Raw genomic sequence first — 24,463 nt, 5'->3', positions numbered from 1 at the left:
GTGAAATAAAACAGCAGTGAACAATGCTGCATATTTTAGACTACAGGAATATATTAGACATGTTTGCATTCATATACACTACAGAATATGTTTCCTTGAGAACAAGTTAACCCAATTTCTAATCAATAGTTGTTGCCTATGCACTGTGAAACATTTTTACCATCCTGAGAGTCAAATACATTCCACATTCTTGGTTAACCTTTGATGCCTACATGTATGTTGTCTGAACCATATTCCTCTGAAAGCAATGGGGAAAATGTATCCATCTTCTCATACTTGACCAATTATTTTCCTCCAAAACTGGGAAGCAAAGGTTTCCTAGGACCATTGGCCTCTGCTGTCTAAAAAGATAGAGCCTTTGTTATCTACTGCATCAGAGGAAGAAGGGCTACAGTATGCAAGTGACTGAATGACAGGCATGTGTGAGGTTTTAGGAAAATCTGAAGTTTTGGAAGAGACTTTGGGTTCTGGTAGGATAAGTGAAGTGTAGTTCCGTAGAGCTTGAAGAGTTTGTGAATTACCATTTTCTTGCTTGAGGGTGTGATAAAACTTTTAAAATGGAGCCTGGAAATCTCCCCAACCTTAAGAAACAGGTACAGTAAGTGTTCAGATACAGTAGGTTTCTGTCTCCCCGTCCCATTTACCTGAAACTGGAATCTATCAGAAGGTCACCTACAGTAGGGACTGCACTGATCAGACTTTGTTCAATTGTATAATTTTATAACACCTAAACCTTCACTGTCAATAAATAATTTATAAATAAATAAACATCATCAACACAACCTTTCAGCCTTCAAGCATGCCATCAGAGACAACATTTTTCACCATCACTGTATTAGAGATTAACAAATATGGGTTAAAATTGCCTTTATTTCTGAAGAAATCATTGAAATATCCAAAGATACTGTAAATATTTGTGCACAATTACCATCTAGCACTTTGTGTAAATATGTATTAATAAATACAGGTTGAGACTAATATAATTTAGAATATGCAGTTAAGTACAGTACTATACAGTAACTCCAGATTTCCTAAAGTGCCAAAAGGCAATGAAGACCATCTTCTTTTCTGCACAAATAAATATCCACAGTTTTAGAAATAAGTTAAAAGTCTGCAACTTACTATGGAAGATAATGAGTGCTTTAACTGGTTATTTTTTGTTTTAATGGAGATCAGAGATACTGATGCAGCCTTTATAACAAAGGTAACAGAAATATAGTCCTCTACAGAACAATGACTCATTTCTTTTGTTGTTTTGCATTTGCTGTATGTGTTAAGATAGCCATCTGGTTTAACAATCTGTGTCTCAAGACACCACATTTCCTGTTAAATGGGATAAGTACAATTCAAATGGGAGGGAAAAGTTTAGCAATTTTCCCCAAGTACATTTTGACTGAGGATGTGGTTTGTTCAGACAAGATTGAGGATATTATAAGGTAAGTGTTCAATCATCATCAGTGCAATTAATAAGTAAAATATGCTTATTTATTTCCCCCCTAAGCATTTGAAGTATGCCATGCCTTTCCAAGCATACATATTACTGTGACTTAAAGATTAAGGGTAAGAGCACAAATTTGCCTTGTTTGGTTGGTTTTTCCTCATGATCTTAATGAAAATTATTTAAACACACCATGTCCTATTCTAAAGGCTTACATTATTCAAAATTGTTGCATATATGGCCTCAGACAAATGTATAGGACACCTCCTGGGATGTTGAATTCTAGATAATGTTCTGTGTAGAAATTAAAGGAACTATTTTAGGATGGATTTAATTGGAATAATGACTTTAAGATACTATACTTACAGTACATTACTGCTAAGATGTTTCTTTTTGGTTAGATGTTGCTATGTGGTGCAACATCCTGTAAAAAAGTTTCAAAAGTTTCCTTATTAAGACAGCACAAGAAGTTCCTAAGGCCTTGATCTTAAACAAAAACACGTAATTTTACAAGATTGAAATATGTTATAATCATAATTATTTACTCTTCTGAATATTGCAAGTTATGTTTAATTTCTGCTTAAAGCAAGTTTTAAGAGATCCAACCTTTATGTTCTTTTGTAAATGTTTTTTTTCTTTAATTTTACCCCTTACATCCACCTTCAGATAGGATTTTGCCAAACATTTAATCTGACAAAACTACTATTTTGTGTGTTTTATCCAACATATTTTTAATATAGTTTTTATGTCCATATTTTCCATGTGTGCCTTGTTGTTGTCACGCCCTCCACATCTGGAGGGCACTCTTGCTCTATCCTGTTTCTAGTTTCCCTTGCTTTCCTTGTACTTCCGGTGTGTCTTGTGTCTCTTGGGCTTTATATTTCCAGGTCTCTCCTTCCTCCTTGCTCTGCATTAGGATCGGTTGTTGAGAGGCTCGCCTCACCAGGTCCACTACCTGAGGGCTCATGTCTCGTTCCGACTCCACCCAATACCTTGAGCCCGGACGAACCCTCTCATTCACTCCGTTCCAACTGCTTCACATAGGGTCCTACCGTCTTGCCGGTCTCTCTCCACGGCTAGCCCCAGGCTTCCATGACAGAATGCCGAGCCCACACTGGACCCCGTGAGCGGTCTCCTGGCCACCCTTGTTTCTGTTCCTTGTCTCCCTTCACTTCTTTCCCTGGCTTTTGTTTTTCTGGCGGATCTGGCTTCTGGTCCTTGTCTCTCTTGTCCTTTTTCTTGGCCTCTGTTTTTCTGACCGTCCTGGCTTCTGGTTTCCCGACCTCTCTGGCTTCTGGTTTCCTGGCCTACCCGGCTTCTGGTTCCTTGTCCCCCTGGTTTTGTTATTGTTGTTTGCCCCCCTGTTCAGTCAGGGGTTATCTTTTTTGTTGTGTCATTTTTTTTTTTTTTCATATTTTGTCCACCCGGGCTCCCACGCCTGTTGTCTTCCCATCCCGGGCTCACAAACCCACTGTCTCCCTATTTTGTGTCAGTCATTTTTATGTGTTTTTTGTTTCCCTGTTCCATCAGGGCTTATTTTTTGCTTTGTGTGCTTTGTTACATGTTTTGTCTGTTTTTTTTATGTCTCGCTCCCCCTCGGCTTTACCCGCCCCACCCTTCCTCCACCCACTAATGTTTTTTACCCTGGAGGAGGGGGTAGCTCTCAGTCGTGGATTCTTGGAGGTTTCCTACAGTTAAATGAGGTTTTTCCTCCCCCATAGTGGTGTGCATCTTATTTATTTTTTGGGCATCAGGAGCCGCCCATGGGGGGGGGGGGTTACTGTCATGCCCTTCACAGCCGAAGGGCGCTCCTGCTCTGTCCTGTTCCTAGTTTCCTTGTGATCTCCTTGTACTCTGGGGCATTATATTTTCGGGTCTTGCCTTCCTCCTCACTCACCATTAGGATATTCCTTTACTGGAAAATATAACATTCACTAAAATGTTGGCTAAATACTTTGTCATCATAGCTGTGTATCAAAGGTATAGTCTCAGACCTGAGGGGGAATGGGGGTTGCAATATATTGTGTGATACATTTCCTGAAATATACTATATTATTTTAAGAATCTACAGGTAATCAGTCAGCTAATCAATAACCAAACCTTAGATTTTAAAAAAAGTCACAAGAAAAGGAAACTCTGCTCTTTTGCAAAATAAAAAAGCTCTTCATCTCAGGGCCATAGATACAGTAGAACTTTTTGCACAGATCATGTCCAGATTCATGCCACTTGCTTAGATGTGCCCACCAGCAAACCAGTGTGGTAAATGGGAGCTTGTTTGAACCTCAACAATGTATTATAACAAGGGTAACCTGCCTAAATTCATAAATTTATTTTCAAAATTTGCCTTAAGCTGAGTCAGCTGTAGATGTTCTCATGAAATCAAGGCATATTTCTTGATTACAGTTTCTATATACTTTCTATCTATGATAGAAATATGTATGCAATCCACCAATACCAGCATACCAGTGGTATCTGAAGCAACTGAATACACAAGGAAGACTGTCAACAAGAGAAAGCTACTGTATGTGACCCAACTTGCTTGACTAGTAGTAGCCCATGGAATCCATGTAGGGATCACAATCCAAACAATATAAGAGCCAACCAACATAGATTTACAGTAGAAAAGAAGATATGGTTGACCTTATATAGACAAATGTTTAATTTTCAAATTGAAAGCTATAGGAATCCAAGGTAATATATGTGTATACAGTAGAACTTGTAAACAGTGGTGTCCATGCTTTGTTTCATTGACCTTCCTGACCTACTTTATATCAAGACTCAGTTTTGCTATTGTTAAAAGTGAAATTTGCTAATGACAGAAAAATAGGGGGAATAACAACTAAGTCAACTGAGGCAAATAAATTAGGTAGCAAATGAAATGTAAAATTTCAAAAAGTATAAAGTGATCCGCACAGGTAATAGGAACATACAGTACATTGCATGAACCTACTGTACATATGAAATGGACTTGTTTGATTATATACTGTACATGCAGATTCTTATATGTCCTCAACAAGACAATGCTTGTGTCACGACCACCAGCCAGCAGAGATCAACCAGAAGCGAGCTAATCAGCACCAGCAGCCTGTTACTATTAACAAGTGCCGCCGCACGAGTTAACACACCTGCAATTGCTCTACCATGTGGCACGCCGGGTTATTTATACTATTCTAACCTACTTGCTGGTGCTCGGTATTGAGTTCACTTCTTGTTGCTCTGCCTAGCGTTCTTGCCCTTTTGCTTTCCTGGAGATCTGTCTACACCTTTTGCCTTCGGACTTCGGATCTCGTCTCGCCCCTTGGATCGTTTGCTATCTGTGACTGTTTCAGATTTGACCCTGCCGCTCTCATTTTGACCACGATTCTCACATTTTGGATTGTTTGCCACCAGTGCCTTTACCAGATCTCGACCTACCTTACGCCTTTGGACTACGACTCGGCTCCTGGTTTTGCTCTGTACGCTTACTTACCTCCCATCGACTCCTGCATCTGCATCGGATCCTTTTCACCTCTTCAGAGCAAAGTTACAGCTTGGGTATATAGCAGAAAATCTGGGATATGAATTCAAGGAAGCTATACAGTACTCAGGCTTCACAATTCACTAGTAAGACCTAATTTAGAATATTAAGATTAGTTTTGTTCACTATACAATAAAAATACATTATAGCCTTAACAAAACGTTTTCAGAAGAGCAACAGCAAATGTCTATGGACTCCATGATGGTTTAATAGTTAATAAGGCTGAATCCATATAGTATGTATTTCAATGTTAAATCTCTTGATTTTGGAAAAAGGATATTGAAAGACGATGTAATCCACATACAGTATACATACAATGCTTTTATTGAATTACAAATGATTTATGCACATTCTTCATCATACCTTTAATTATTAAACTGAGAATTTTCATTAGTTAACGAACTTAAATGTGAGTGAAAACTGCAGAGAAAAAAAACAGAAAAACAAATATATAATGTATTGTTTAATAAGAATCCAATAATGCATTTTTCTTTCTTCTGTCTCTGATCTTTTTGGATGATTGATTATATGAGACATTTGAACAAGTTCTTGAGATTACTGCACCATAATGGTCTTACAGATACTCTTTCACAATTGTTTTTAATCACATAAATTAAATAGATTTCTTACATGATTTATGCAGACTGTCTCCATATGAAAGCATGTGTAAAGAGAAAAGGGTTTGGCAATTGTTTATAATATTTTTCCTAATGACTGCAGCAGAATGTCTGTAATATTTGGAAATTCAAAGGCCAAATAATATCAAAACATTTGGAAATACTCAGATGAAGAATGAGAAGGAACAGAGAAGTGTAAATTCTGCCAAACAAAACTTGCATAGAACACAAATAGTGCTCTCATCACCAACTTGTGTGAACTAATTGGAATATGTTGATCTTTATTTCGCACTACTTGAAAAAGCCAGTCAAGGTAGCTGAACTAAAGTTAGTTGATTTAAATACAGTATTTAATATTTATTACACAGCATGTTTACAGCTGTATTTGAGTTCTGAAGTACAGTAATCAATGAATTATCAATCCATACCTGTAAAGTTATATATAAATACGTTATTCTTTCTGCAGACATGGCAAAGGCAAAGGAGGAGTGCTTTGAAAAATGTCATTAAAATAGCTAAGGGCAGCAGAGTCACAGCTAATAATTGAAAAATATGTACTAGTTATTTACCACAAACCAGCAACATCAAAACCTAATATGGAACAATAAGAGAAGAACAGTTTACAAAATTAAACTTGTATATTTCAGCTGACAAATCAGTGAGTTCCAACCTTTCTTTCGTTTGACACATTCAACCATTTGAAATACGTTTAGCTAAGTAGTAAATCCTAGAACCCTCCAAGAAAGCACAAAGATGCTGTTTTGTAGTTATTATTACTACATTAGGACTGTCAAAATCTAGGAATGCCAGGATACAATAAGGATTATTGTAGGCAGCTTTACCTCTTTGTCTCCACATTGGGATGTTACATCTTTCTGCAGAAATCTAGCAAACGTTTTCTGTAGTGTAAAGTAGGTGGATTTTCTTCCTGCTTTTGTGGGTGGTAATTAACCCATTAATTTAGCTAACAATGAAGTTAACATTCATGACATTGTAAATGATTCCTGATTCATATTGTCATTTCAGACATACTTTCCACAATGCGACTCCACCATGGCAACATTGTTTGTTTTTTTCAACTATTACCCGACGCAGAGATCAAAAAGATTAATACTCTCTTTTATGATAGTCATAACCACAAAAAAGGGCAAATTTCTGCAGTATATCATAACACAGTTGGAGAGAAATACTATACTGTCTCCAAATTCTACTGGACCGCAACACAAATAAACAATGCTACTGTATCACACAACAAATAATCAACGATTAGGCCACACATACAGTATGGTTTCAGCCCTATTTATGAGCCAAGCAGGGAGTAAAACGGAATCTGAGTTTAACCATTGCCATATGTGGGAAGAAAGGGTGTGCTCCAACCTGTGGTACAGTACCAATAATTTAGATCTTGAGCTTTCTGCACTTTATTCAATGTCTCTTCAATTAGATCATGTTTCACACACATCACTGAAATTACAAAGATGTTTACAATTTCAGTTTGCTGTTTTTCATATTTCTGTTCGTCACTTTTTATAAGAGAAAAAGCAACAACAATGTAATAGCACAAAAAAGAGGGTCAATGTCCTAGACATTTGAAATATATTCATGTCTGTGTTAAGTATCTCTCTGATCATATTTGTGTTTTTGAAGAATCTTTTTTTGCTTTAGAGGAAAAGCTTTCGTTCAAACTCATGCCATTTAGTTTTCATTTTCCATTGGTTATGCTTGTTTTTCACAGGACCATTATTACCCAAGCCTGACTGTTTGTTCAATGTTAAATGTCTTAAAGCAAAACTTTCTGTCTTCACACAAGACACGTGTTGTAACTGTACAACCCAGGAGCTGGATGGTATTACAAAAACAACATGTTTTTAGTCTTTATTTGCCATTAATATCCTTTGATGTATACTTTTTTATTCATCCAGATGAGTAATTGCATGATATTAGGGTTTTAAAAATAGGAAGTCTCAAATAAAATGCCTTGGTTTACACAATTGTAAACATTTTATACTTCTTCCTTGTACTACAGTTTGCTCCACTGTGAAAAACTGTTTGACTAATTAACTCAAAACATAGAATACTGTATATCAATTACATCCATTGGTCAATGACAGCTCCCAAGAATTAGACAGGGTCTCAACATCTGTGAATTTAACATTTGCAATTTGGTTAATTCCAAATTAAAAGTTAAAATTAAAAATTGTAATTATTGGTGGTATTGCAAAAACAACCAATTTTTAGTCTTTATTTGTCATTAATATCCTTTAATATAGGCTCTGTTATTCATTCATTAGTAGCCAAACTGCTGAACTCCTTTTTGGATAAAAGCAGAAGGAATGTTCATTTAAGAACAGCACAGATAATTTTTTTAAGTGACGATGCCTTGAATATCCAGCATCCAATTTGTTTAATGGTGTAATCAGATATCCTTTTTCTGAAAGAATGAGAAAACAATTAAAAGACAATACAAAACCTTCCTCATTAAAATAGGATCAATGGGGAGATGCTCATTCGATTATGTAGAGCTGGAGATAACTGAGCAGGCATTCATAAGGACTGATAAAGTATTTTGAAATAATATATAAATGTGCTTGAATTGATCTGGTTTGCTTTGCATTACCTAAGGTAAAATGCCAGTGTACTGTATCTATAGATAAGATTCTGATAGGATTCTGATATCAGATAAGTATGGGGTTACAAGAAGTACTGAAAATGAAGAGAAAACAATGAAATCAGAACACCTCAGAAAGTTGGAGAAGGCTGACAGGAAGAGAGATTATAGAGTACTTTCCATTCAAGGGCAGTGGTAACCAAATCTAATAGTACTGTATGTATACAAGAAGCTAAAATCCATCCATCCATCCATTTTCTAAACATTTCTTCCAATTCAGGATCAAGGTAAGCAATGTTTCACAAGAAGGGTACAACCTGGACAGGACACCAGTCCATCACAGGGCAGACACATACACATTAAACCTAGGTCCAGTTTTTCTGGAAGGCAATTAACCTACCAGTATACAGTATCTTTGAACCATGGGAGGAAACTTGATCACCCAGAGGAAACCCACCACCACAGGGTTGAACATACAAGCTCTATGCCCATACAGTAGCAGACCGGCTCCAGATTTGAACCCAGAACCTCTACACTACCAGGCAGCAATGCTAACCACTGTGCCACTATGTAACCCAGTAGGAAAAATATCCACTGTAAATGGCGGGTAATTGTTTTGTAAGGGCAACTCAAAGATCTTGAGTTGCTTACTTTGATGAGCAAAATAATGTGCTGATGAGAAATAGACTCACAATAGAAATAGACTAGGATCCATAAAGACATTTCTGACAAAAAACTAAAGCAATGAAAATTCCTCAAAAAAAGAAAGACAGCCCATTCCAGTTTTCCAAGAATCGTTGCCACAAATTAACCTCCGCTTTGTTGTTTGATGTGAGGGTTACATGGTAATGTAAGGAGATGGATGAAGTGAGATCTGGAAGAATTGAAATGCAAATTAATGCTCAGCCTTTATTAATTTGCATAGCAATTGTTTAGGTGACTCAACAAGGACAATAGTTTCTTCTTTGTGTAAGACTTTGGCATAGAAATGCTGGCTGACAAGTACTGTATGTAGGCAATCAAGTTTATAAAGAGACAAGAAGGTGGAGAAATCTTCAGAGGGACTCTGTTTTAAAAATCAACAGAAATTAAGGTAGATGGAGTTTGTGCAGGGGGAACTGGGAAAGTCAATTGTAAGAAGATTGTCAAGGAGATGAGGGAGAAAGGAAGTCTGAATTATTTGAAGTCTGAAATTATTTATTAAGGATCCAGCAGAGTTTCGGCTAGAGTCTTAAAATGTTAGAGTTGTTCCTACAGCCAAAGGTTAAACGAACTGCAAAATATTTTTTTTTCCACCAGTAAATGCCAAAGAGATACCATAAATCAAGGTTGAGAGGCATTATTTTGAAGGCATTGGATTCAAAATCTGCTGCTTTTCTTAAGAGTTTTGCTGACATTTAACATTGCATGGTTAAAAGTGTTCCTTTTGACCAGTCAGGTTTTGATTTAAACTATTCACTCTAAAAATAATCACATATTTCATTTGTAATCTAAGAAAATGGGACAACATTGGAAGGGGGTGAATGATCTTACTGCACTACACAATTCCTTGTTTCCATATTAACGCAGCTATTCTTACCAATAGATTTATTTGGAATGTTAAATCTGACATGAGCTATTTGCATGCATTTCCTTTTTGATTTACAAAAATTACACAAATATGTAACATTTCTGTTTATGATTGTTCTCATTAAGTCTCATATTTGATTTTTTTCTGAGAACACGTGGAGTTCAAATTTGCATGCAAAAGGTAGAAACAAAATGTTTTTAGTGCAACTGTGATGTCTTCAGATGATTAATTATGATGACAATTTTGATGTTACAAAATTCTTAAATGGAAATTTTATTAGAAGTAAAATTGATCAGCTTTAGTATGAAATTCATTGGAGCTACAGTATATGCTAGGTTTATTAGATACATTGTTTGCCATTTCTGCTTGAAATAATTAATTGCACATGATTTCTGAGGAACAAGTACTTGCAGTTTTAGGTTTGTTTTTCCTATTTTACATTTTGCATGTATTATGTCTCTTTTTGTTTCAAGATGGATTTTGTCAAGTCAGAGGGACACAATAGTTTCATTTCCGAGATGTCTACTCTTTTTCAATGTCTTACATATCATTTTCCTAGTTCACCAATAAATCTGTCACTATCTGACAGTCTTCTCAAATTCTAGTGTGTTGCTTGGATTTTTCCAGGATATTTTGTGTTCAGCATAAAATGTTGACATTTGAGTAGTAATAGGCATAATACATTACTTACAAGGATAAGAGTAATATAACTGCCTTGACTTAAATGTTAAATGTTGATGGATTTCAAATAAATATGCAATCATTAGTTCTGGTTTCAATTACACATGTGAAATAACACCGTGAAATATTAGTACTGTGATTAAAAATAGATGACAATATAAACGTTTTTCAGTACCCTCCATTCAAATAATTTGTCCACTTACATTCTTATAGGAAGCAAAGGAGATTTAAGTACTAAATTGTTTGGAATATGGGGCCCTGTGTGCCACAGAACACTTGACTAAAATGTTTTTTCTGTTATTTTTAGCAACACATATTGTAAATCATGTACAAGGTTCTACTTGGTAAACCTTTGTCATTGTTGTCGAAATGTGGTAACTTTTACATAATCCATGTTCCTGTCATAAATTAACAAGGAAAAAAGGCATCCACCAGATTTATTGAGTGTTTATTTTTTCCATTTCATTTGGCATGCTACAAGAACAAAATGTGTCAGTTAAACACAAAGCTTTTTTACAAAGAGAAAAGACTTGTGTTTGACAGTTGGCAAAATGAATGAAACACTCTCACTTCAGTGAAATGGAAGGATAATTAATTGCTGCAGGAATGGCTTAACACTGCTTTGGGATAATGACTTCAGTAAAATGTTAATTCTCTGCTTTCCAGTATTCACTAACCATTTAAATGTTTATTATTATGTGAATTCATGTAGTGTAAATGCAAAAGTAATAATTCTCCTATCAAATAGACTTTTGGAAATCGTGCATTTTTCTTGGTTTGTTTTATGATAAAGTTTCAGCAAAATGACTAATTAAGTGAAATGTATTACAAAGTTCACATTACCAATTATCAGGACTAGTGTGAAACCATAGTTTGGACAAAAACTATTCCAGTACAATTTTAAGCACTGTTTCATAAACAAGTGACACAAATGTAGTCAATTTAAATAATTTATTTACCACTACAGCACCACAACATTACATGTTACAATATATTGGAAACAAACAAGCATTGTTTTATTATTTTTACTGGATTGATTCCATGCCCTCCATTTATCTTTCATCTTCATAGCAGGGAATATTGGTTAAGCCCTAAACCTTTTTTTTCTAAGTGCTATTTTTAACTTTTGTATTTTAACAAGGGGTAAAACAGCAATGAAAAAACAAAACAAAATTAGAAATATATTTTTTAAAGCATTATAAGGAAAAAAGCATGAATGTTCTATCAGTGCAATTTTTGAATCAAACAAACTTATCCCAAATAAGAAAAAAACACAAGGGAAGTCATTAAACAATAGGAGAGAAATGAAAGCACAAAACATTTTGCTGCGCCCAGCGCAATTAAAGAAAATTCTGCATTTTCCATGTTCACCTGAATCTAATAACACAAGCAGTCATGCAATGCTTTGCGTAACCTGGGTTGTGCACATTTGTGCTTTTTTCAGAAGTAACATTCTTTACTGTAAAGTTTTTAATGTACATTGAATTAATCTTTTTATTATTACTTCTGCAAATGTTTGTCCAAGCCTAAAAGAGATGTGTTGACCTTATTTTCCATGCATGCCACAGTAGACTTGCAGCTAAATAAAAACACAATCCACAGAGATGTGAAACACCAGATAAAAAAGACATTTTTTACATCCAAATTGTTTTTAATAGACTACACTGACAGTGCAGCACGGAAACCATTATGATACACACATGAAACATTAATCAATGACATTTTATTTAATAGATGAGCCAGGTTATTGAATTTTCAGTAAGCAATCTATATGCACTTAATTCTCAGCAGAGAATCTAAAATTTGACATGTTTAATTTACATTTTGTCATGAGGACAAGCAGAAAAGATTATATACAGAACTGCCTGTCCAAAACAAGGCCAATACTACTCATCGCACTATGCTAATCAAACACCTAGCTTACAAAAATAGTTTACGAAATCATTACTAACTTTCCACTTGTAACTAACGTGACTACTTTGTTTACTGTACATACAGCACTATGTTTCTGTAATTATCTGTGCTATGAATGGATTCTTTTAAAAGAGACAACTAAAGAAAGCACATCCTCTGTTATACAGACCTAGGGGCTGATGCCTGAATAGGTGCACTGCAAAAACTGAGGCTGCAAAATCCAGTTGGCCTTGCAGTAAAGCAATCGTTTTAGTGCCCTATGTTGGCCTAATAGCTGTAGTATGCTTAAAGACACAGTTTAGGTGTAAATATGATAATAAAGATCATCTTCAGCATTGCAATATTTAGTAATTCCTTTGACAGTCCAGAGCTGTGGTGAAACTGCAGAACAACAGCATTAAGTTTAAAATGAACAAATGAACAAAATGAACAAAAAGCACAGACATAAGCCTGGGTCCTGTATAGACATACTGTAATTTTACGTGTCTAGGTTTCAAGGGGCACTGAGCCCTGTTACACGTGAGCTCCCATTGCAATAGAAGACATACAGATCCACATAAGTGAAGAGAGCCAAAGCTACCAGGAAGACCATGACACAGGCAATGAACAAATGGCGTGACTTCCAGCACAGCGAAATAGGCAATGTGGCACAGGACAGAAAAATTACGATGATAACTGCTAGTATGTGATAAACACTGTATGTCAGTATTTATCATACTATTACTAATTACCATAGTAATATCACCTAATGAACAAAACAAATATCAGTCTAAGACAAATAACAGCACTCCAGCAGTCTGAAGGCCTGTGCTACAATAAATTCCATGTTGTTAGGGGAGATTTCAGGAGAGTGTGGAGCTGCTTAAATGCAAGGCAAATTCCTCACATTGCGTTTTCATGTTTGTGCTTCTTACTCTTACAGATTCCTGCCAGAGATACTCTTTATTCTTCATTTAGGCACGATACCTGTACATCTCAATTTGCAGAATTCAATGTTGATAGATTGAATTAAATAAAGGGTACAGAAAGAAATGGTCAACTAATCTTAGCACAAGCTGGATCATCACTAAGATCCTAATTTGTGCAGCTTTAATAGTAAATGCAATATGGCCAGTGTTGCAGCCACAATTCACTTTGTACCTATCCCCACGGTTTAAATTTACAATATGTCTCTTTGTAGATGGCTTATAGTGTACCAAAAGGGATATGCTTCCAAAAACTTTCCAAGTTAGACTTTTATGATGTCACTTTAAACATGAAGCAACACATTTACATAATTGATATCTTATTTTAACAGATTAAGTTTACACAGCAGAACTGGCATTAATTTTATTTTTAATAGTGCATTCAATACACTCACATAATCAAGTTCTTGGTAACTTACTTTATGTTTAATAGGCTACATGTCAAATCACTGAAAGTTAGTATTACCTATAATTATTAAGAGATTCAGGTGGGTAGCTGCGTCAGCATGCGTAGGCTGCAAAGGAACAAGAAATAGGTTTATTCCATGCTGAAAAAAAGAAGAAAGAAAACACAATGTTTCGGCCGTGGAGCCTTCTTCAGGTGTGACGAAGGCCTGAAGAAGGCCTTCACCTGAAGAAGGCTCCACGGCCGAAACATTGTGTTTTCTTTCTTCTTTTTTTCAGCATGGAATAAACCTATTACTTGTTCCATTATTAAGAGATGCACAACTGGGTGATCTCTATACCTATAAAATATATTTTCAAACTAGGAAGCAACAGTATTAACTAAGGCTTTTCATTTTTTTATGTAATGACTTTTATCTTTGTAAAATGTAGCCATTTGCTTTTTAAATCCAAAATTTGATTTTAAAAGCTAACAAATTGTACTTTGTTTTCAGGACACAGCATGTGACAACATACTGTACCTAAAGGAACAAAAAGGAAAATTCTTGTCCCACGCTAATGACATTTTAGTATACAGTGCTGTGTAAGATACTTAGACATTTTTTTATTATTCTACTCCTTTCATTTTATATTTTCTACATGCAGAGATAGAACATTGCAATCTTCTGACATTTTAGCCATATTTTTAGATACAGTAAGTCCTAAACCACAATACAGCCTTTTAGCTTTACTGACATGAAAAGAAATACAAATCCTATTAATGAAAAGGAACTTCACAATGGAACAAAATTTGATTGGTAAATGTGATGGGGAAGCTTCACTAAAATCTCATATCAGCTGCTCATATCTAGTTTTCATTGAATTCTTTATGATTTTGATACTGTTTATTAAAGGATTGCTTAATGAGGATCTTGTTTTTTTTTCCTTAATAAAACTAAATTACAGTAATAACACAGTTCTTATAGTAGTAGAACACACAAGTGAAGGCTTCGTGAAAAATGTTGATGCCTATAATATACATAAATTTTATACTGCTATCATGTCAAAGTCCTTTAACAGCAGTGTATACTGTATAAGATAAAACATTTTCCTGTATTTTAACTTGTTTTAATATGTCTAATATTAAATATCTAATTAAATAGGAAATCACATTAACACAGACTCCACACAATTCTCCTAATGCAATTCTGACATAAGTTCCCAAGACATGGACAACATATATATCATAATAAATAATCCTTCTCAAGAATAAAAAAAGCATGATTTATGGAGAAGAATTTGACCCCATGACTAGAAACTGATACATAAGAAATGGTGAAACTAAAAGTCATTGCAGAAAGGAGTCTGGGAAAACGTTCTTGGTAAGCTTTGTTTGAATTTCAATGCATTCTAGAAACTGAGTGATCACAGTAGCACCCTTGTTTTAATGTTATTTTGCCACAGTTTGAGAGTATTTAAAATTATTTTTATTAATTTAACGTGTTAAATCAACAATGTTACCGGTGTCTTTTTTACATAATCACTTCGAAATCACTTCGAAATAGTCCCCTTTCTTCCTTCCAATTGCCATCAGAAAAAATAATGGTGACAATGTTGTACTGGTTACAAGATGAAATCAGCTCCACTCCACATTGGGCCATTTTCTGCTCTTTCAAAAAAGTATTCTTTATTTTGTAGCTACTACATGTTTTTTTTTAGCAAAACGAAGTGCTGTTGAGGAAAATATCAACACTATTCGGTATGAAAAGACAGTCTTTTAAGCAGTGCAACTACTTCTGAGATTTGAAGGCCTTAAAATGTACACTTACTTTTAAGTACTAAACAAATTGGAAATGGGTTTTGTTATTTTAAAAGGGTAGCTCTAAAGATGGAAAACAATACAGAGAGAAATTACTGGCACCAGACTAGGACAGTAAAATCAGGGAAATGGAATTCTTATATTTATTTCACATATCGACACTTAAAGATTCTTCCAGTGTTTACAATTATCTCCTTTATCTCACGAACAAAGTAGGTGAAGCAAGGCAGTTAATGCCTTTGAAAAGCATTTCTTCCGTTGGCCTTTAAGATTCGTCCATCCATACTATGGTTCTGTTTTGAAGGTGTCTTTTAACACTGATATAATCAAACTTCCCAACTACGAAATGTTTTATCTGCATTTGCAAGATTTGACAATCATGTTTGAAAGCTGTTCAATTTTGGGGGTTTTGCCAATGTAATACAAGATGGTAAGAGGCTCTAAATCTTGAGACACACAGCAAGGAGATGCTGAAGCTTCTGGGTTTATTGTGCTGTACAGACCAATTACCTGTAAAACAAACATGTATATGTGAAACAATAAACATCAAAAGTGAAACTGCAATATTGAAGCCTGTACCCCTTAATTGTACCTAATACTAAATTAGGGCACTCTGTATTTAAATGCTGTTTAATATTATTGTCTAATAATGTACTCCCTTTATTATTTACAGTTTGAATGCAATGTTTAAAATCCTCCTTCTCTCCACTTTCACTCCATTTTGTGACAGTAATCTGCACAGGTGCCTTTTTCAGATGAGCCATTTAAAAGTCCCAGTCTATTTATAATTTAACAGATGAATAAAACATTATTTAACAGATGATTTCAAAATATTATTTGAATACCGAATGATAGGCTACATCCATGTTTAAAAAGAAAACATGTTTTTTTTTCCTCCAGTGTATTGTGATAAAAAAACATTATTTATATACTATATTTATTAAATAAATTATATGACTTCATATTCTCAATAATGCTGTAGTTTGCTTATGTATTTAGGAAAAGTTCACACATGCAAACCACTCACCTTGCTATTTTGAGTATCGGCACTCCATAAATATGGACAAGCCCCTGCGCAAAAATTTGCATTATATCCCTTTGGTTCATGAATCCATTTCCAGCCAAGATCCCTCTTAAAGTCAATGTATAATGGGCGCAAGCAGCAGTTGTCCTGTACATTCCTGTTATTATATTTAAAAAAATATAGCTGAGAAAAACACTTAAAATCACAATTCCTTCTACTTTCAACAATAATATTTTATTTCACCAATGTTAACTTTATTATTTGTTAATATTGAATACGTAAGGAGAGTACACAAAACATTGGTGTGGGTCAAAAGGTGTTTGGGGCTATATAGGTCTTAAGGTTGCATAGAATGGCTAGCATCCCTTGTAAAGCGTGGTGCATATGTATTTCCTTCTTCTTAAGCTTCCCATCGATCAGAGATTCTTGTGCAGACACTTGTTAATGTTAATGACACATAGTTCAGACTATAGGTGACATGTAGGATTGTGAGACAGGTCTCACTGAGCCTTGGACTCAGAGGCTCTGGAACAGGGTGGGAATACACAATGCATCATTATACACGGCCATCTGTATACAGCTAGTTCACAACGGGGAGAGACAAAAGAGTTTGAAATCACAGTTGGAGTACACCAAGGATCAGCACTAAGTCCTTTCCTTTTTATAAACATTATTGACACACTGACATTGACACACTGACAGAGGAGGTAAAAACAGAAGTGCCTTGGGAACTCATCTTTGCTGATGATGTTGCACTTATGGCAGATTCAGAAGTAAAACTACAAGAGAAAGTGTTCAAATGGCAGAGGAGTCTTTAAAAGGGTGGACTGAAAATGAATGAAAATCTGAAATAATGGTAATGGAGAGAAGAGGAGATACTATGACCAATGTTGAGGAGACAAATGGAGGAAAACTGAAACAGGTTGATGGCTTTAAATACCTTGGATCAAAACTGGTAAAGGGAGGAGAAACACTGGAGGCAGTAAAACAAAAAGTGAAAGCTGGATGGAACAAGTGGAGAGAAATAACTGGAATAATCTATGACAGGAAAATTCCTAGAAAGTTAAAGTGCAAAATGTACAAAATTGTGATTAGACCTGTACTACTATACAGAGCAGAATGCTTGGCAGTTATAAAGAGGGAAGAGAACTTGATGAGAAGAACTGAAATGAGGATGTTGAGATGGATTATGCAGATTTCAATGAAGGATAAGATCAGAAATGAAGAAATCCGTAGACGATGTAGGGTGGTGGATGTGGTTGAGAAGATGCGAGAGGCGAGGTTACGGTGGTATGGACATATCATGAGGAGGGACACTGAGGAAGTAACAAAGAGGGTAATGAATTTTGAGGTGGAAGGTAACAGGGGAAGAGGCAGGCCTAGAAAGAGATGGATAGATTGTGTGAGAAAAGATATTGAGGTATGGGAAGTGAGTGAGGAATATGTGCTCGAAAGAGACAAGTGGAGAAGAGCAACCAAAGCAGCTGACCCCAGGACAGTCTGGGACTAATGCTGTGAAGAAGAAGAAGAAGAAGAAGAAGAAGAAGAAGAAGAAGAAGAAGAAAAAGAAGAAGAAGAAGATCTGTATACAGCCAGTTCATGAACCCCGGGTGGTTAGCTCTGCCCAGACTCAAAGCACCAAAGCACCCCCCTAAGAACAAGTCATGAGCCCCTGTTACGGGTGTTTCAAATAGCCCCAGTGATGAAAACTAAGGAAAATTTTGGGGAAGTCAAAGAAGAACTGAAAAAGTGGGAGATCGCAGCTTTGGTCTCAGGTGAGGACTCGGACACCAGGAACTCTAGAAAGCGCAGAGAAGGAAGCCCAGGCCCTGTTTTCTCCTCTACCAAAAACTGGGCTCAAAGACACACGAGGTAGAGGGGGGAGGCACAAAGGACCACACTGATTTGAATTAATATTGATTTTGTTATTTGACATTAATATTGACTATAAAATAGATTGTGTTATATTACAAGGGAAATTTGCAAGCATTTTATTTAGGAATTTTCATTCTTTATGATTTTGAATGCGCATTTTATGAGGAATTTTAACGTGTGAGAAGACAAGTTAACGATAATGTTCTGGTCAGAAAGAATCAAGTATGAGTAGGGGTACAGCAGAGATAATTGTAACAGGGACCATCTACACTTCATTACTTATTTAACAAAATGGGGCATCATTGGAAGAGGGTGAATACTTTTGCAAGGCACTGTATATCACCAGAAAGATTTACAGGAAAAAATAATATAGGTACAACAGAAAAGCCTTTTACAGATTGTATCCACATCCATACCTTGAGCAATATGCAGCATCTAAGGCCCTTTTTTTCCTACGGCTGGTTTGTTGAGACTCAAGTCTGTATGATGGAAGCAGCATCAGCAAAAGGTGAGGACTTCTTTCACTGTCTTTCGAATTACGGATGTAGATGTCATCAATACCTTGGAAGATATTAAAGTGCTAAATAGCATTTTAACACATTCCTTCCATTTAGCTTAGCAACTGTATTTCCCTTGTTTGGATAAGTATGCTTGTTACTCTACTCTACTGCTTCAAATTAAAAAAGAAAATGAGAAGACAACTAATTGGTGAGAATTAAACATCTGGTGATTTTCTGGTGCAAGATGGAAACTATCACGCTGTGATTCTTTTCACGCAATTTGAAGATCATTAATAGAATCATTTAACCATTTCTTTCATCTACCATTGTAGTAGAAAAGTGTTTGTAAATCTTGTCAAATCTAGAATGATTCACATGTGAAGGAAATCAAATATTGTTGAAAAAATGTTTATGAGCAAAAGGCATGGCATGTGACATTCCTAGAACCCTTAGGTATACATTGCCCATTACCTGTTACTGCATATGCAGAGCTGTGTGCATTCTAAACAAATGGGGTTTGGGTGCAGTTTAGAAGCTATGATTGTGTATGGTCTCTTTCAAGCGAAGGACTGCCAACGGTTAAAGATTAAATTACTTGTCCTATATTATTTTATAATAATATGTCATGATATTGTTCTAATAATTGTTATTACAGTAGTTGTTACAATTGTAACATTCGACACACTATAAAAGAACACATCAGATGTCTTGTAAAAAATGTCCCAACTTTACTTTCTTTTACTATTCCCCAGATTGATACTGAAAAGAAAAATAATACTTAAACCTAAATGATTAGAAAACAATTCAGAAGGATTCATAATCTGTCCTGTGACATCTGGGTCATTTTGTTGGATTTTCTCAGGCCAGCTCAGTACAAGTACTGTGTGCTAACAAGGGTAACTAATATCAATATTAATGAAGTCATCCCTCATTATATAAGCTTAATTCAATCCCCGGAAACTACTTATAAGGTGAAAAAATTGTATAATAGAAATTCAGTTTCCATTACTTCCTGTGTTAAAATCTCCTATTGGTTTCAGAACCCACACTCCCACACTTCACCTTACTATAGTAACGAATAGTACCCAAGTATGAAAACAATAACACTTCTGGCTAATTATTCAAGTGAAATGCCACAACAACTGATTTTTGGCATTATAAGAGACCCCGCTTATTCAGCTGTGCTCAGTAAATGAAAAAACAGGTAGGAACTGCTGTTTTGGAAACAAAAACTCATATAGCAGTTACTCTGCTACTGTAATCTATTTGTATATTAATTCAAAACATCTTTTCCATGACATGTTTTTCTAGGTGCAAAACATAATTGGATTCACTTAGACAATTCATATTATGTTAGCACGCTATTTAGATGTTATTCAGTAAATAACCAAGAGTAAATCACATTTACTCACATCTCATGTATCCCTCCTTCATGCCATCTCCACCTTTGTACCTAACCCTTGGTTAACTTCTCATTCTGTATGGGCATCCTAACTTCTAGTTTAGCCTTCACCCTCAGCCAAGATGGTTAAACTAATCTCACTGAACTAAATACTCAGTAAACATCCACAAACACCTAATTCTTGGGTGTTGTTATTCCTTGTGAACCCAGATGTAACCAGGTCTAAACTCTTACAGTAGTCAATTCACAGAAGTACAAATGTTGGTAAAAGCCTACATGTTTTTTAATGTCATAAAAGCACATTACCTTACACATTGTAGTTTTTGCAATTCTTCAACAATGTTGTGCAACAAACAAAAATTCCAGTATAATTGCTATTTAATCATATTTTTATGAAATTTTCCATGGTGAATCTATGAAAGCTAGACAATTTTACAGCACATTTAAAATATACAATATTATCAAAATAAAGTCCACTTAATATGTCTTATGGATGTCTAAATCTAAGAAAACCACCAGTTATTTAAAATAAAACCATTAGTCCAGTACATTAATTAAAGAAAAGTCCCAAACCAAAACAGTAACAGTTTACTTTGAGAACAAGGACATTTTAGGCAATTACCTGCAAATTTGGTTTCTAGCTCCTCACTCTTATTTGGTATGATGTAATTGTTTGAAGGTACAAATGTACAACATGGGCAGTGCAAACTTATTTTGAATCCATTGTTTCTTTCTGGTAAAAAAAAAAACATTAGAATTTAAAATGTTTTATACAATGATATAGTTATATTATGTCTTATACATGTTCACCCCGTATTTAAATCCATAGTGTCAGAATGCATTGCATTCGTAATGTTTTGTGTTGGCCATTTCCACACAATGGTTTCATGACATTATAACAAGACAAAGACTGTACCTGACATCTCTAAGTGCCCCATTTGCAACACAGCCCCATTAACTTCATGGCCTGCTAGTATACAACATAATTAGTTGCAAAGCCATAACAGCATAGTCCCTTCACTGTGTGGCTCATTGCATTGCATTAAACTACAATACATTTAAATGACAAAAAAGAGAGGGCTTAGTCCATGACTTTGAGTAAACCGTCTCCTTTTCAAGTCATGATTGTAAAATCATTGTCACGATTGCTGGATAATGACTATTAAATAATTACATTATTTACTGTTAAATAATAATTTAACAATTAAATAATCTCCTTGGTCATTAAAAATCTTAGGACATTTCTTGAAAATAGTAGGGGTGTTACCCCAGTGTGCTGGCCAAATTCCCCCCCGGGCCTTTACCAGTTATGGCCTCCTAATAATGCCCATCTATGAATTGGCTTCATCATTCTGTTCTCCTCTCCACTGAAAGCTGTGTGGTGAGGGTACTGACGCACTTTTGCTGCCAGGTTGTGCTACAATAGGTGGTGGTGGAGGGAAGTCCCCACTACCTGTAAAGCGCTTTGAGTGGAGTGTTCAGAAAAGTCCTACATACTGTAAGTGTAAATCATTACTGAAACATTATTGAATAGTTTCTAATATAGCAGAAATCATGTCTCAAGTGTCCTTTACTAATTAGAAAAAATGTCCTTTCTGAAGAGAGAAACTTCCAACAGCTGTGTTATGTAACCATTCAATGCTATAAGCAAAACTACACTTGTAATATAGCAGTGCAACAGAAACTACAGTTAAACAGAAACTGTGCTCTGCAAGGTGTTGAGGGTACTCTGTCATAGTCTTTCACTGTACATGAGTGATGTGGTAATGGGGCTGAGGTGCTGAAAGTTAGTACTTGCTGTAATGACCCGTGTCATACTGCACTGTGCAGAGATGTCGGCATGATCTTTGTCGCATGGCAATCTTATAAAACGTATATAACAACTTGTTTAAATCATGGATCAACACACCTCACACAAACTGCACTTTCATTATTTGTTGTACAACTATCCCAAAACACAATGGGTTTAAGATTTTCAGTGTAACTTAAACTAAAAATGTATTTCTAACAATTTTATGAAGACACATGTGCAAAGATCTATAAATTAAGTATTTTACTTCGTTTTTTAGAAACTAAAGTACTTTGGAAGTACTTTAAAGGAGGGCTGGAGACAAGCACTGGGCGCAAAGCAGGACACCCTGGATTACAGTCCATCACAGGGCACACACGGATACAAACACATGTTCACACTCACACCGGGGCCAATTTTTACCAAAGCCAATTAACATACCAGTATGTGGATTTTGGAACTTGGAGCACCCAGAGGAAAACTATGCAATCACAGGAGAACATACAAACTCCATGCAGCTAGAAAACCCCAGGATCTGAATCCAAGACCCCCGTTTTGCAAGGCAGCAATGCTTACCACTGCACCACTGTGCCATCCAGAACATCAAAAAAGTTAAAACTAAGAGGTGGCCTTTCAGCCTATTTAGCTAATTTATCAGTGACTAGCTGAGTGATATGAGGATCTCAACTAGCATTTTCTTAAAGAAAGAAAAGTGATTGGCTCCAACTACATTCTATTTGTAATTAGAAACAGTGTCATTTCTTGCTGCGTGGTGGCAGAAACCATAAATAAAACCATTAATTTCCCCCAAATAAATTATCAATTGTTTCAACCAATAATAACTTGAATGTTTGATTACACTATTAAAATGTCTAATTGGGTAGTCTTAAATGTATTTAGTGTTTTTATATGTTGCTGATTAAAATTAAGAATAAAAATAAATTCACGAAAGCAGAACTTTACAAATAGGATTAGCAATATTCAAATTCTGGGCTATTTTAATAATGTCTGCATTTAACAAAACATTGAGATTTTTAAACAAGATTAGTAGAAATTCAATTTTTAAAGTCTCACCTCTGTGAAGAAGCCACTCACTTACAGCTTCTGTAACGTCAAAGGATAACCACTCTCCCTCCATTTTTGTTTTCACTACTTTACTGTCAATGTATCGTTGGGTTGGCGATGTTAGTTCTTTGTGACCAAGGACCTGTAAGACATGAAAGGCAGATCTGTATTGGTACTGTTCATTGAAATATAAATGGGTGACAATTCCAACATTATCATTATTTTTAGTTGCATTTTGTGATGCCCCGGGGATGTGGACACCACTTTGGACACTGAACAGGTGAGTTCTTATCGACTAAGACCCCCTCACAGTCTGTTAGAGAAACCTTTTGCTATAATTTTACAGCAGTTTCCTCTGTCACATATACCCTTCTCCAAGGGTAGTGGTATTACTCAGCCCCCTCGTCAGGATAACTAGGACACGAGGCGAAAACTCACTTGTTTTTTATGCTAATTCCATCCGAGATAGTCTACTCTCAACGTTCACTGAGCCCTTGGCTCATGAACTCTCAGATCTATTCACTTTCACCAGTTTGTCTCTTCTGGGTAGTAGGAAGTGTTGGGTAGTAGGGTAGTGGAACATCCTTGACTCGGTTATTTGGCCAGACCTGCTCTATGGCTATCTTTGCATTACTTGCAGGTGGTCACTGCAACCACCTGCAACTATTCGAGGCAGCTACTCACTGTGAGTCTTCCCTGCACCTCTATGTTTCTTAATTTGTCTAGGAGCCTCTCTGTTCCCTGACTGTTCCCTGTCTAGTCCAGATCTCTCTTGGACTTCTCTCATGTAGCCTCCTCCTCTTTCTCTCATTTGGAGACTCTCGTGCTCCTTGCTCTCTCCCAGAACGTCTCCCAGAACCACCCCTACTCTGTGGCTCACACACTTACTCACATTTATCACACACCAAAATTCCCACACATTTAAAACCACTTTTGCAGACATCTGTCTACTCAGACAGTCCTGTTCTTTCTCAGAACAGGCTGTTTGCTTTAATGACCAAAGCTCCCTTCTGAACTTTCATTATTACTCACTGCACCTTCTGGGGGCAGTGCTTTCTCCCTCACATAGGCTTACTTTTTCACTCTCCACTTTAGAACAGCCTTTAGAACTCTTCGATTCTTACATAATCATATGAGTCATTAATCCGCTGCTCACACTGCATCCCTCGTGGGGGGGTATTCACACAATTGCAATTGGAATTGTCACTCTCATCTATACCCACGTGGGGGTTTTGAACTGAAACCTGCTTTGTTTGTTGCTTCTCTTTTCTAAATCTCACACACACTGCCACAAG

General features: G+C 35.9%; 1 protein-coding gene across 1 annotated transcript in view; it reads right to left on the bottom strand.

Annotated features, from left to right (window-relative positions):
• Positions 1-15,633: 15,633 nt before the first annotated feature.
• tgfb2 (transforming growth factor, beta 2) overlaps positions 15,634-24,463 on the bottom strand; it is a 54,328-nt gene continuing 45,498 nt past the window's right edge. Inside the window, exons 3-7 of the mRNA XM_006625685.3 lie at positions 23,178-23,310; positions 20,937-21,047; positions 18,829-18,973; positions 16,541-16,694; positions 15,634-16,023 (exon numbers count right to left, since the gene is read on the bottom strand). Coding sequence (XP_006625748.1) covers positions 15,865-16,023; positions 16,541-16,694; positions 18,829-18,973; positions 20,937-21,047; positions 23,178-23,310 — 702 coding nt within the window. The 3' untranslated portion in view covers positions 15,634-15,864. The remainder of the gene's footprint in view (positions 16,024-16,540; positions 16,695-18,828; positions 18,974-20,936; positions 21,048-23,177; positions 23,311-24,463) is intronic.

Source organism: Lepisosteus oculatus, chromosome 2, assembly GCF_040954835.1.
Source record: "Lepisosteus oculatus isolate fLepOcu1 chromosome 2, fLepOcu1.hap2, whole genome shotgun sequence".
NCBI classification, from domain to species: Eukaryota; Metazoa; Chordata; class Actinopteri; order Semionotiformes; family Lepisosteidae; genus Lepisosteus; species Lepisosteus oculatus.
Note: the sequence above shows the minus strand (reverse complement) of the source record. Positions and strands in the feature narration are given on the sequence as shown.